This window comes from Charadrius vociferus, unplaced genomic scaffold, assembly GCF_000708025.1.
Source record: "Charadrius vociferus isolate BGI_N301 unplaced genomic scaffold, ASM70802v2 scaffold498, whole genome shotgun sequence".
Classification (NCBI taxonomy): domain Eukaryota; kingdom Metazoa; phylum Chordata; class Aves; order Charadriiformes; family Charadriidae; genus Charadrius; species Charadrius vociferus.
This window is the reverse complement of record NW_009649588.1, coordinates 2,404,638-2,420,024: the sequence shown is the minus strand read 5'-3', so window position 1 is coordinate 2,420,024 and position 15,387 is coordinate 2,404,638. Positions and strand designations below refer to the sequence as shown.

Genomic DNA, 15,387 nt, shown 5'->3' with positions numbered 1-15,387 from the left:
GGTATGCACACAGTCAGTTATCAAAGCTCAGTGGGCATGTATTTGTTTGTCAAGCTATGGTAATTTAGATATGTCTCCCACATCAGACAGGAGAAAATCAGGATCTTGTATCTTTAGTGTATGAGTGTCCTGAAGTTCAAGTGCTACTTGTTGGTCACACAGGCATACTTATTTAATCTCAAATCGCCAGCTGTGGTTCCTGTAATGCAGTATGCTGTCACTATGGGCTTACTGTGTGATTATTATAAGAAGGAAAAGTTGCTTATGTTGTGTGTAAATTGCTGCTGGTATTAGATCTGTAGCTTAGTGATTGTTTGTGTGTGTCAGTCTTTATTTCGTACTTGGGCAGCCATCTACTTGGACACTCTTTTTTTTTTGCCTGACTCTTAATTTTAAAACTTGGTTATTATTTTAAAATATTTAATGAAAGATTAGATTTTAATATCCAACCTGATTTCAGCACTTTGGGTATCTTCAGACCTTGTTTATGTGCACATCACTTTGTTTTATTAGTCTGTAGTGCAGAAGAAAATCTTATGATAGAGTATATTCATTCTGTTATAGTAGTTTAATTGCATAAAATCTCTGAATTAGAAGAAAAGTAATACCATTATCACCCGTATTAAATAAATATGCTGCTAGTTAAGGCCTTAGGATAAACTTATCTGTCCAAAGCTGCAATTTCTCCTGTAGAAATCCAGACTTAATTACCTTACAGCTTGTAAATCAATATTATTAGACAAGACCTGTAGAAAGGTGCTTCTGTAAATTGAAAATTTTCTAATATTATTTCTAGTAGTTTCTGATAAATTCTTCTCTTGCTTCTTTCTTCCCTTTTCCTGCCAAGGATCACCATCTTTTTGAGACGTTTTCTGAGTCTGTTAATGTTATTCTTTAATGACTTTTGGGTTTTCTTTCATATCGTTGTAAGCAACAAAACTTAGGCTGGAAGTCAAACATTTATTTGAATTTTTATAGACTCCTGTGCTCTCTGTTTAGTTACTTTTCCTTCAGAACTGTGGCAATATGGAAGCCTGATAACTTCTAAGAACAGTTTTGACCTTTCTTAAACAAGGGATTGATGTGTTTCTCTCTCTTTTTTTTTTTTTTTTTTTGGGGAAGACAAGACATTTTCTGAGCTGTATTGAAAAAAAAAAAGTTAAACTGTATTTACTCTGTGGAAAAAAAATAATTTGGATTACATCAGAAAAAATATTAGGCAATTTTTTAAAAAACTTAAACTTTTGTTTTCCTACAGCCACCTGGAAGAAAAAACACAGTGGGAACATCCTAAGTCTGGGAAGAGGAAACGTGTTGCAGGAGGTTTGTGTTAAGCTTTTGTAATGAACCGAATTTATGTTAGGAACATCGGTTGGAGTTTGTGTAGGAACTAGATCTCATTTTGACCTTCTTGTTAATGCTAATCACCTAGGCAAACTGAGCTTACAGAATACAGCTGATTTCAGTGGGGTTTTACCTATGTGATTGTCTCTGTGCAGAGTGATTGTTTTGCAGTTTTATGGCTTTCTTGTATTGCTCCATAAAGCCAAAGTTCTAATTGCAGGATAAAGGGATTATTTTATTGTGGCTTGTAAAGCATATAGTCAAAGGCTGGAATTCTCTGATTGGGTTCTGATATTCTGGTGTCCATCAGATAATATTTACAGTGGGATTATATTCTTCAAAGAATATCCCTGGCACAGAAGAAAGTCCCATTAATTTTCATTTTACTTGTTTTCCCGAACCCAATTGAATGTTGGTGCCAGAACAGAAGACACTTCCAAGGTATATAACTTCTTAAGGACCTTGGATCAGTGCCTTCAATTAGATCTTGCCAGAAGCTTAGAAGCTTCTATATGGCATACCTAGGGGTACTATACTGTTGGCAAGCCGTATTTCTTTTGGCATTAGTAGTGCGACTGTAACTAGAATGTTTTCTGTAGATTTTGAGCCGATTGAATTGTAATGGAATACTTTTCAGCCAGGATTAGAAATACTGGGAATGCTATCTTATAAGTACTTCTGTACATAAGAATGTATTTTCTAAAAATTTGTCATTTTTGTTCTTTTATATGAAGTTGGAAGGACAGATAATCATAGAGTCATTTAGGTTTGATTTAACCTATCCAATACCCACTTGAGGGTTCTGATCTTCCAACTTTTGGTATGTGCTACATGTAACTTTTCTTCAATGTCTTTGCTATTTGCTTTATCAGGGATAGGTACTAAACTGTGTGCAGTATAGATATGTGTATGTACTAGGAAGCATGGTTGCATTTGGCTGGTTAGTGCTGTGTCATGAAATAATCTTTATAAAGAATTTTGGATTGTCTTTATACTTAATATGCTAGTCACTACAGCTGTACCAGATCTCCTGTATATTGTACTTTTATTAGAGAGCAATTACATGTGATTACAGAAGCAATCCTTCTTTCAAGTTCCAGTATTCAAGTGTAGCAGGTAGCTGCGTTACCTAAAGAAGGAATGCAGATTATTGCCACATCTGTCTGAGAAATCACTTAAACTTCAAACCTGAGTGTACTCTAATGCATGAAAAAGTGTAACATTTTATGTGTTTCCTAGGTCTGCCATATGGATGGGAGCAGGAGACTGACGAAAATGGACAAGTTTATTTTGTAGAGTAAGTGTGTCAAAATGTAGAATATGGACAAGTGGGACAGCCGTGTTTCATGTTGGGTAGCCTTTTTGAGTTATGATACTGTGACAATATCAGCTGGAAAGACAAAGAAATGAATAAGTGCAACTTCGGAATCCATATGCAGATATTACAGTTGTCACTGCGTGTAAATATCCATTTGTGGTTTTCTGAGTTCTTCCATGTGCACAGAAAGAGTAGCTTGGGTGGGAGATTGAAGGCACTTGCATATCCACATCTCAAAATGAGAGCTGATCCTCAGGCAATGTTTATGTAGGCTCATTTTGTTTGTATACCTTTATAGATGAACTCTGTACATAGAAATTTAAAAACATATCCAGAGCTTCATGGCTGATTGTTAACATTGCAATAGTGCTTTAAGTGTACCAGATGAAAACAAAATTGGTGCAGCTCTCACTTACTAGTTGTATAAAGCAGAAAGGAAAGAGGACAGGGATTGAGCTAGCGAAGATTTTTAGAAAGGTAAGGGAGGAGGAAGTTCACAGAAGCAGAAAGATTTCTGGAAACGTTTTGTGTATTTTCAAGGACAGGGTCAAAATGGGGTAGTTATCTTAAACTGAATTGGCAGAATGAAGAATATTCATGGGCCAAAATAGTAAGTGTAGCTTCTCTGTCCTATAATTAAGGGCTGAAGACTGGAAGTTGTTGCTTAGTGTCTCTTTCTGATAGTTGTCTGAAGAAAACTAAAACTCGGTTTTAGAAAGGTGAGCCTGACCCAAATTGTGCCATTTGCTTAGCTGATGTGCAGCTATTTGTTTTCAGTTTTTTAAGAAAAAAGTACTGAGCTACATTTCTCATTGGTATACTGTTTCAAGGGAGTAGTGTAGGCCCCTTTTATAGAGCTCCTAAGAGAACATGATCTTCCCTAATACAATGAGATTTTTCCCTTGCCAAAGTTCTGCTTTCTGTGTCAGGGGTTCACATGAAGTTCAGAATGTGAATACAATTACTAATGGACACTGTCACAAGTGTAAAAAGGGTTGATAAAAAACATAGTTGGGGTTACTTTAACAAAACTGAAAAAAATAATTTGTTTTTTGGGAATGTAAATAATCTAGTAGAAATGTACACAACAGTGGTTGAAATACATTTAAAATCTAAATGCAGAATACAGAAGGGTCCAAGCAGTTGAATTTTTGTGTTCTTTTGCAGCCATATAAACAAAAGGACTACCTACCTTGACCCAAGACTGGCCTTTACTGTTGAAGATAATCCAGTAAAACCTACTACTAGACAAAAATATGATGGAAACAGTACTGCAATGGAAATACTCCAGGGTCGTGACTTGAGTGGGAAGGTGGTTATAATCACCGGAGCAAATTCAGGAATAGGTATGTTAACATTATACATAAGGTACAATATGGCAATCTTTATCTTATGGACTACTTTGTTGTTTAAATGTCCGTGTAATTTTGGTATTCAAACTTGGTTTGCATTATTTCCATATAAAACCTTCATTTAGAAAACTAAGTTCAGGCTTGTGTATTGCTTTTTAAAAAAGTGTGGAGAATTTGGAACTTACAGGAGAGCTACAGGAAAGACATCAAGTTCTGAAACAATTGATTTTTGTCTAGAAAAATATTGATGGAGGCGTTTACATTATATAAATATATAAAGAATGGCTGTAAAAGGGAAGGGAAGTTTATTTTTATGGTCTTGGTGGCTAGGACAAGGAGTGAGGTTTGTATGACTGCATGGGAGTTCAGATGAAGTTTCAGAAAAACTTTCTAATGGCAGCAAGTAAAACCCAGGTAAAGATTTTGCAAGGAGGTTGTGGAATCTTTATCTCTGAGGGTATTTTGAAGTCAACTTGATGATAAAGTTGTGTCAGAATGTCATATTCAATGCTCCTTTTAGGGCAAAAAATTATGTTTATGACCTTTCCAAATCCCTGTTAGCTGTATTTTCTAGCAGGTTTATAAATCCTTTTAGACACTCGGCTTGTCTAGGTATCTGTTACATAGTATTTCTTCTATAGAGGGCGAGTATTTGAGAGGTTCTAATTAGTTGGTTTTGCTTCGTTTTATAATGAAGCTTTGGTGCTTAGAGGCTTTGCCTTTCTTCTCAGAAGACAGTATTTCTTCTCCAGCTTAATTTACTAGGCTGTTGGAAGTTTTACTCTGCACCCTGCACAGAATATGTCATTCTGTGGCTTAAATTTGTGGAGGAGCCATAAATATTAAAGCACTGGTGTAGTTTATTGTTAGATTTGAACTTTTTTGGTAAATGAGGGGATCTACTGAAATCCTAGATAACTGTTAATCTCTTGTACCGTTTTGTGGTTTGCGTTTTTCTTTACGGTAGGATTACATCAATATTGGAAAAGTCCTTATGCAGATTGTTTGGTGTCTTTTTTTAGTGCAGGATCTTGACTTAAATGCGTTTATGAAGACATTGGAAAACATCAGAGATGTTCTGGAAAATGGGTTAATAGCAGGACTTATAATTCTGAATTCTCATGGTCTTTACATCTTAATTATTTAAGGGAGTGTAATCCCACAGGAGTCAGATGGAGAATTTCAAGCTTTTCAGATGAACAATTTCAAGGCTTGCAATTTAGGCATTAACAGCACGTGTCCTGCTGTCATTGCATGGTATGCTACTACAGATTGGTATTGCAGTTAGGGTAGCAAGTGTTGTACTTACCTGTCCCAATGAGGACTTCATGTTTACTAGTAAGGTTTACATTCCAGATTCTTGGTACATCATGTCTTTACATTGCATCCAGCAGCAGAATTTGCTTTGTATGCAACTCTCAGAACATTTAAGAATTACCTGGGCTCAAATGGTTTGCCTTCAGCAGGAGAAGAGCTACCCTGCAGACTTGCTGAATGAGCTGAAAGTGTTTTATGTACGGCAAAAGATTAATCCAAGACGTATGATGCTTTTGTCAAGAGTTTTACCCCCTGTTTCTCCCTTAGTTTAGAATCTGGATGGATCACAAGTAAGTGAGCGTATCCTTGCACCATCTCTTCTTTGCTTGTGACATATATGCACAGATATATATACTTGTATATACTTTATTGATTTCTATTAGTAAGTGAGGGCAGGATATCACCCCTGGTCAGAAACATGCCAAGTAGCGCGGGAGCATTAGTGAAATAGGCCTTGGGCTGTTACATGGGGTTAGAACACAAGGAGTCCAAAACTATGGAGATGATGTAGCAAATACATGATTAAGGTGGTGTTATGTTCTATATAACTCAAAACTCTTGTATACCGTGTGCATTTTATATTGCTATAGTCCTAGGCTTTGTGTCTGATACTACTTACCAATTGCCATGGAGTGTTTATTACTCAGAAAGCAGTTCTAGGGTTTCCATTTCTGGGGTAATCGATGTTCTTTTTTGTAAAGGCTTCTGAGAGAGGATGTAATCTGAGCTGGGTTTGTGCTTGTTGTGACTTCTGATTGACCTGTTTGATGGAGAAAAACAAGGTTCAACCTCCTTGGTGTTGTGTGAAGAGAACACTCCTCCTTTGGGGTTGGCTAATAGTGTTCTTGTCCAATTAACTTCAAATTCTGCCAGTTATGTCCAAATTTTCTTGAAACTTTGTTGTCCAAATCTTTAGAATGTATCAGTCTTACCTTAACTCTTCACCATGCTTTGTAACATGTGGCACATTGCTTTGAATGTGTCTGTTGTAGTGGATTGCAACGTAGAGATCCCTGTGAGCTTTAGGATGTCTACACAATTCTTTGGAACTCCATGGGGAAATACTAATTAGGTAGCTCAAGTGGAGTCTTACTGGTTTTGGAGATTATTCCCCAGTTATTTTAGGATTTCAGTGCTGTGCTCCACTTTGTGTTGTAGATACTCCTTTTAAACTCTCTGTGTATTTTGGAGCTATTATTTCCCCCCGAGTACTTTGAGGAGTAAACAATTACTGTGCTTTCACAACACTAACATGCTTTCTTTAAGAGATAAGTGTAAATATTTCCAAGGAAATGGATTACTTGTTGAGCATTTGTACTTAATAATGTAAGGAAAAAAAAAATATCACTCGGTCCTTTCATTGTTGTCAAAATTAGTTTCAAACATACCATTGAAACTAACTTTGTGGTATCTTTGTTTGTTGAGAAATTTTTCATTTCAAGATGGGTAGAACAAAGGTCAAAGTGTAAGTTAGTAGATTGCAGTCTATCAAAATGCAGAAAAATGCATTTTCAATTACTGCATTGCTGGATGCTCAAGATAAAGTTTGGAAAATGCTAGAATCCCTTGAAAGATGAATGAACACAGAAATTATTTTATTTTTGTTCATCCACATACACTGCTTTAAGATAGCAAAGTTAAAAACAAATCAACAAAGATAGAATGATATGTTAATTGACTTTGTGAATCTAATACAGGGAATACAGCGTAGCTTGTTAGGAATGGTTTTGGTTTTTGTGTTTTTTTTTTTTCCCCTCATAATTGAAGAATATCCTCATCTTCTGGAAAATGGAGATGCATACTGAAGTACTGAGGCAGTACTTTGGATGACTTCAGTGGTAGTTTTAGTGGTATCACGCATGCTGGCTTCTTAAATGTTACTTCATTGCCATTGACTTATCTTAACCCATCTCCTCTGTGGTTCTTCTTTTCATTACTGATTAGGAATATGGACTGCATACCCACTTCTTTAACTTGTTCCTTAAAATTGCTGCAAAAATTGTGTGGGGGGAGAAAGGTACTAAAAAAAATTAGATTTGTAAACACTTCATTAGTTTTCATTAGCAACTTGGAAAAGGTTAATGAATTGTTCTGTTCTTACCATATAAAGAGATCACAGCAGATCAAGAGTTATTAGGAAACTGCATTCTTTTTTTTAATTTTGGAAGCTTTTTCTTCTGACACTGCAGTCCAAATATTCTTTGGATTTTTTCCTCGTCTGTTTTTTTAAGCTCAATCAAAATTTTAGTCTGATTATCACATTAGAAGTTGAGGTAACTTTTGGTCATGGTAAAGCTGGTGTAGCAAAAAGATCTAAGTCTGACTTACTGAACCGTTTAGTCTTGGGTCAATCTTCTGGTTTTAAAAACTTACCGTTCTATGTACATTTAAACATGAGTAGTGTGCGTTGTCAGTTTGTTCTCTTAAGGTCATTAAGACTTATTCCACTGTGAGGAATTAAAGATGTTGTGCAGTTGTGTGTGTGCATTTTTTTTTGTTGTTTTAAAGCTCTCAACATGGATTAGGTTACAGAGAAAATACTTCCCTAGCATGCTTCTTGTATGAATAAAGTAGTACTTTTTAATTTTTCCACTAGAGGGCTGTGTTGCTCTTTGAAAATAGTAAACAAAAGAGACCTGGTGGTTTTTTCCTGGTTTTGGAAAATGCTCTTGTAATTTTGTTGTTTGTGTACTTGATTATTAGGGCTAGAATCTGAATTTTTAAAAAGCGTGTCAGCTGTTCATCTATGTTTAATTTTATAAAAAGATGTGATATTTTCAACTGCATCTGTAAACAATCTCCCCAAGTAAAACAATTTTTAAAAAAGAATATTACTTGGTTTTAGTGTCAGTGAGACACTGGTGTAGCTAATGTGATTTTTCTATGACTTGTATAAATATTGCTATCTGTTTTTAAGATTCATCTAGCTATATGACCTTGAAACTACATGTTATGTTTTCTGTATCAGGTGCAGTTGCACCTAACCTATTGTGACTGCTAGGGTATGCATGAATAGTGAAACGTAAGTAGTATTGCAGAATATTACCGAAGGGCAAACTGTACTTTCTGTGCAGTAGGGCAGATTCCACTATGTAGGGTTTTTTTTAATGCTTTTCCAAGATTTTATCACAAAACTGTATTGATAATCACAATCAAACCATTGCTCAAACTGCAATTCTAAATTTTCTGCTATATGAAGGTCAACAGAAATCTGTTAATTGCTTTTGTCAGGGATGCCCAGAAGAAGCACGAATTATCTCAGGAAAATGAAAACTACTTCTGTATTTGAGCAGCTTAATTTTTTTCAAATACTGAAGAAAATCCGGAAGCCTCAGTCATAATGTGGCTTCCTAGATTGCTTTTCTTATTATATTTTACCAGACTAAAGCATGTAATTTTATAATTGTGGAAATGTTTTCGATAATTTCTTCAAAATAATTATCAGTTAATGTTTGGTGGAGTTCTTTTTTTCTGGCACTTATATTGCTATGCAATGAAGAGGCCTTAGTGAGGAGAAGAGTTGTGTATTAGGTACTATTAATCAGTACTCAAAAGACGAGTCACTGCTCCAGTGAGCTTTTGGTCTACATATACTTTTGCTGTGATAAGTTATTGAATTTCTTTTTTTTTTTCTTGTACAGAACTTCAGTATTAGCAACTTTTGTCATACTCATGCAAAAGGTTGGGAAACGTGCTAATAATTTATCACAATTAAACATCTCCTTTATGATTTAAAAAGTTGCTTTGAATAACTTGCCCTTTCATTTATATGTGATAATCTGGAGTTTTTCTGTTTTATTCCTTTCTCTTATAGCTTTTTTTCTCCTGATGACTCTATTGGTGTATTATGTTTAAGTGTGGAAAGCTAGCTTGACATGGTAATAAAAAAAGGTTATTGCAAAACTTGTGCAAGGCAGATTGTCACATATTGCTAAGGTTTTTAAACTCTTAAGAGGCTGATTAAGTTACAACTGAAAATGAAGAGTAAACTTTAGCAGAAGATGACATGTTTCATTAAAATGGGTTTTTACAAACCAAGAAAGCAAAGCAACCTAATTTTTTTTTTTTTTTCTCCTCACTTAACTACTAAAATAGAGTTAGGGCTATATTCTTTCATTCTTTCTTTTTAAATTGATTTATGCTACACTCATGGCTGATTTGCATCCCTTTAAACGCATGTAGCCAATAATTGAGGATCAGGTATACAAAATCAGGGGAAGAGACTTTAGAGCTAAAGCTCTGTTTTGAGCTCAACTATCAGAATAGAGCCTGTGCAGCTTTTGAAATTCATTGTGTATTTAATGACCTGTATTCCCAATATCAAATGTCATAGTTAATTGCAGTGAGTGTTTGTATATGTATACACAAACATAACTGAGCATTGTGAAACTGTAGAAGGTAACATTTTGACAATGGGTAACTTGATAATTTACTTAGTATTAATCATCATGGTAACATGTAGATGATTAGATTTTGTTCACATATGGTGGTGCTTTTGTGATAAATACAAATTGCATAGCTCTGCAATTTATCATGTGCCTTTCACTGGATCACCTGCACCTAGTTCAGAAATCTCTCTCATATGGGACATTATTTGAACTCTTTACATTTGTGAGCAGTGTAGAATGGCTACCACTCTTCTGTTCCCAAAATCATTCTGTTCCCAAAATACTAGAAACGTTTCTGTCTCCCTTACTGGAAAAATCAGTAAAGTTTCAGTGATCTGAGGTGTGGGTTTAACTGTTAATTTTGGGACCAACGGCATCTATGATCTGATACTGTCAGGGTGGAAGTAGGACTTTAAACTACTAAAAGCTAGGAATATCTCTTTTCAGTAAGCATACAGTGCTTACATTAATTCAGAAAGATCCCAAGATATTTGTTTTTCTGTCATTGTTTCATTGTATCTAGAAAAAGTTATTTTTGGCAGCTTTTTACTTTTTTCTGTTTATGAAAGTAGTATTAAAAAGTAAGTAAACCTGTATATAAATGATACAGTACACATGGCCAGACTGCTGTGCTTTGACTGTGTGCTTTTTTTACTCCATACTGGCAGAAGCTAACGAAAGTTTGTTTTGTTGGGGGAGTGACATATTGCATAGCTCCAGAATCTCTGAATTCATGATTTCCGAGCTATTGTTTCTGTATGTCGTGTAGTAGTGTTTGAGCACTTCCTATATTAGTATTGTTCTGTATGTTTCTTGTAGTTAAAAAGCAGAATCTACCTTCAGAGCCTTGATAGAGGCAGGTGTGGTTTGCTGCATTTCTTATGCCAATTGAGTAGTAGCTAATTGACTAATGTCTATTTAAGCTACTACCTTAAGAAGAGCAAAATTAAACTTTTAAAACTTCTCTCAATTTCTCGTGCAGATCGTTTAAGGTTTCCAATAGATACTGGCTAGCTTTTACCAGTATGCCCTAAATCTATTGGCAATGGAGAGATAGAAAAAGTCTGATGAAAAAGAACACATTTACTTATTGAGAAATCAAAAATTGACTCTTCTGTACCTGCAGAGAAGAGACTTTTGTGAATGTCGTGCACTATTGTAGTTACAGAAGTTGCTGTGATTATTTGTGGGTGACATAGCATTTTTACTGAGGGTGGCTTTGTCAGTCTTCACAAAGAAGGTAACATTTGATGAATCCTAATTAGACCAGTGAATGGTCTCATTTAAGTCAAACTCAGATCATATGGGAGGAATAAAACAGACCTTTACAGACCCATACATTGCGGACTCTCATTTTAGTAGTATTAGTCTGACTGTCTTAAATATGTTCATTGTCTTCCACTGTATTGTGTGGAGTTTGGTGGTTTAAGCCTACAGATGTTTGTCTGAATCTGTCAGTAAGGAATTGTTCAGCTCTATTTTTGAGGTAGATTGCAAATTTTCCTTGAAAAATGTGCACATTTTTCTTTGAAAGCACAAAGTTTCTTTTCTAATTTCTCTAGTCTGTTTCTAGCTGAAATAGGATTTAAAGGTTATACAACTGGCAGGACTTCTACAAAGGAACTGCTCAAGATAGCCCTCTGTTTCAGATTCACTTTATGATTTCTTGTATGGTTTTGGAATCTTATGCTGTAACACCTGAATTTTGTCAGCCTTGAAAAAATCAGCCTGTTTTTGTTGGATAGTTTGTATTGGAAGAAATGATCTTTAAGAGAAAATATATCTGTCTGGTTTTGATTCTGTTCACATGTTAACTTTTCTCAAATATCTCTAAGATTAAACTTTGTTTTTTGTATGTTTTATTACGATGAATATACAACAAGGTGTTTGCTTTCCAGTAACTGTCTATTACTTGTGTCCCTTTTTCTTATGAGAGTAGATAAGAGATGTGACATGGGGAAGCAAGCTTATGACAATACTTTTCGAATGATTTTTTTCGTACTGTCTAGATCTTTCCCAAATTTAGTGAGAAGAGTTTGTTGTCTGAATCAAAATTAGTTTTCACAAATGCATGGAATCCTATGGATTGATAAGTTGAAACTTCTGCCTATTTTTATGAAGAAGAATTTCTGTATGTAATTCTGTTGTAGCTCAATGGTGCAGAGAGAAGGGAAAAATGGGGGTTTTGCTAAGGAGATGCATTTTATGTTCTCGCTAAACCAGCATAGCTTGTGGTGAACGAACTATCACACCCTTTGCATGGTTGTGTGTTTTCATCCTCAAAGTGTTTCGCATGTGGAGAACTGAAGTGGATATTATTTATGGAGGTTTGGGTTCAAAGCTTATTGTGAGGCAGACAGAAAGGTCAGCAATATATAACTCTGGATTATTTTTCTTGGCCAAGTCCTAGCTGTCCCTGTGATTATTTTCGTGGGATATTTTTGTATTTACTGGGCGTTTAAAAGCATGAAAGTGTTGTTCCTTGATGTATATTTTAATTTTTTCTGTGAATTCTAGGCTCCATGTATCACATGTTTCACTATTATAAGCAGCACAGTGTATTAACAGAAAAGCGTGGCTGGCCAGGTGCAGCCAGAGCGTGTATGCTTTCCCCTGGTAGAATAAAATAAGCTCTCATGTGAAAAATAAGTTACCCTATAAAAACATCGTTTTGCAGATGTAACTTTTACAGCAGGGTCTTCTGCCAGCACAGTTGTGTTGTTTGGGGATTGTTTTCTTGCTGTTGTTTGCCAGCGAAACAGTGGCAATGAGGGTTTGGTTTTAAGCCCTTCTAAAATGTGGTTGGGTGGGGAGAGCAGGGGGGGAAAATAATCATCCTTCAGCCTAATACAGTTTGGTATTGTATATGCAGCCGTGTCTTTTAGTTTCATACTGTTACTCTGGCTTCAACAGACGTATTAATTCTCTTGAGGAAAAGCTGCTTGCTTAGTGAAGAATTCATGGGAAAAGTAATGCCGAAAAAAAAAAAAAATTCAGCCTTTAATTTTAAATCCTGTGATCCACAAGCTGTGGACCAAACTCAGCATCTGGGTAACTGGCGTAGAAAAGCACAGTTTATGGAGGGGAAACATGCCTCTGGGGTGGAACTTTTAACTCATTCTCTTGCGGGACGTTAGTAGCTGTCAATCAGGGATTAGTACTGATGTATTTTGAACAATTAAAAACTACTAAAAGCTATTATTTTCAAACTTTGAATAATTTTAGTAGAAGAGAGTAGTCTTTAATTTACAGTCCTGTGTTCTGGGGTTTACGGTAGGTGATAGTGATCAAGTTTTCCATGAGGGCCATCACTCTGTTTTAAGTCTCGCTTAATATTATGAAATACTAATACCACTTTGCTTTACGTAAGGCTCCAACTGCCTACTTGTTACATATTGTAAATACTAAAAGGTCCTCTCGGAGTTCTGTAATTTATTTTTCTTATTGAGTAAGCTGAAAATGGTGTCAGATGTTCATACTGCTTTTTCATGTCCATTTTGATGAATCTATTTATTACTTCTGTAATGAGTAGTACACATGGTTGGTTAGCCAAGTTATTGAACTTCATCAACCTTGGCTGAAATTCACAATGCACGTGAAACTTGTTGTAACATGTAAGAAATTACATCTGGGCTAAAAGGTTCAATAATGATTACTACTTGTAATGGAATCTTTTCACAAAGGATGGGATTGAGCTATATGCCTGTGTTGTGCTTTCTGGTACTCCTTTTACAGGGGAATAATATATTTGTGGAACAGGGGCCTTCATATGTGGTACTTGTCTGTTGTCGAAGAGTTAAAAAAAACTTTTCAATGGGCTGCAGCACAACTTCATTGCTTTTCTCTTTTGAAATAATTATTTTCATAAAGGTTTTCTTATTATTGTGTGCATATTTCATAGTCCAGAGATGAAAAGACCTTTTGCACAATTCAGTCTATCTCACTGCAACACAGCTTACTTTCTGCATCATCTTGTGCCTGTGTTTTGCAAGACTTGTTTGAATAGTTTCAGCTGTACACTTGTGTTTTTTTTTTTGAATGCTTGTTAGATGGTGTGGACAGAAGAGGTTGATAAACGTATACTGTTTTCTAATGACAGTCTCTCCTGAGACATCTAGTGACTTTGCTAGATACTGTCAACTCTACTTAAAAGATGTACATTAAACTCTACTCTAAAGATGTACATTAAGGGACATGATGTTTTTTTGCTTACCAGCAGAAAGTTTCATAGTGACTATGCCTATGCGAAGCAGTAGGGTCACAAGAAGAAAGGATTAGAGTATCTTGTGTCCCTTTCAAGCTCATCGTGCTTGATTGTGTCAAGGATTTTTAAGTGTTTGAAACTCAAGTCTGAAACAGTAAATCCCTACCAAGAAGGAATTGAGAGGAGGCAGGCAAGAACTTGGGAAGATGAAGATCGAAACCCTGACCTGATTAAGAGGAGTCTTGCTACTGACTTCAGAATTAGCGGGGCCAGAATTTTACCTGAGTTATAGAATAAGAATAGTACTGTGAGAAAGAAATTGATCTTGTGTTCATCCTAAAGTCTACAATATGCAAACCTTACTAAAAGACAGTGTGTGACTTAGGAAAAGAAATACATCAAATTGCATACATCCTTTAATAATTCTTAAAGGAAGACCATCAAAAACAAAGGCACTTTTGTCTTCTATGATTTTTTTTTTTTAAATTAATGATAGTTGCAGTTCTTAGTTCTGTCACTGACCACACACTAAGTCTTATGCCTGCCTGTTGGTTTTATTTATCTTCTGTCAGTGAAAGGCTTTGTTGTGGTTTTTTTTTTTTTTTGGTTCCTTCTCCTTTTTCCAGTTCTATAGGCTTTTCTTTTTAATATGTGATATCTTTGTAGCTTTCTGTTCAGCTATATAACCTCAATTTTTCCATTCATGTAACATCTAGCTGGTTTTAATTTCTTGCTGTACTTCTACATAGTGGTCTTTAGTACTTTATCTGTTGCTTCAGAAAGCTCCCTACTAACCAGCTGTTTTGTAGTAATATGCTTTACATTTCCTCTCCTCTTCATTTAATTATAATTACCTTGGTCAGTGTTTCTAAGTTCCTGTTCTTGGTTAGGGTGTCCTTTATCCTAAAAAACAAGTGAAATTGGGTTTTCTGGTTGTTATCATACTTTCTTGATAGTAAATATGTCTGTGTGAACAAGGAACTCTCACAGTTCAGTTTTGGATATATTTATTTAAATCTTTCACATGCACTGTGACTTGAGGTTCAGAAAAATTAGTGTTGCTTAGAAATTTTTCATTTTTTTCCAGGTTATGTTATCTTTGTAGAAGGTACATTTATTTCTTCTCGTTATTTATTCTTTATCCAAGCAGCTTTCTCAGCATATTCTATAATTGTGTTTCCTTTATTTTTGATACTTAAACTCAAGTTCATAAAACTTGTGGGGCATTTTCCTCTTGTGTTGATTAGTCAAAAAGCTGCCTTTGTGCAAAAATTTGCTGTTTGTTTAAAAGTTTGTGAGGAGGATCTCTAATTCTCCTCTAACACAACCAAATTGAAGAAGGAAATATTACATTGTGTGTTCAGAGATCCAGAACTGTGAGAAGTTCTGGTTATGCTCCACTTCTGCCATTGGCAAGCATGAGCAGCACTTCTCACTTCTGTTCATTTGTATGTTACATACATT

At 35.4% G+C, this 15,387-nt stretch overlaps 1 protein-coding gene across 1 annotated transcript in view; it reads left to right on the top strand.

The window, feature by feature from the left end:
• The first annotated feature begins 1,265 nt into the window (after nt 1–1,265).
• The window catches only part of WWOX (WW domain containing oxidoreductase), a 527,431-nt gene continuing 513,309 nt past the window's right edge, over nt 1,266–15,387 (top strand). The window contains exons 1-3 of the mRNA XM_009890387.1: nt 1,266–1,323; nt 2,584–2,641; nt 3,830–4,008. Coding sequence (XP_009888689.1) covers nt 3,939–4,008 — 70 coding nt within the window. The 5' untranslated portion in view covers nt 1,266–1,323; nt 2,584–2,641; nt 3,830–3,938. The remainder of the gene's footprint in view (nt 1,324–2,583; nt 2,642–3,829; nt 4,009–15,387) is intronic.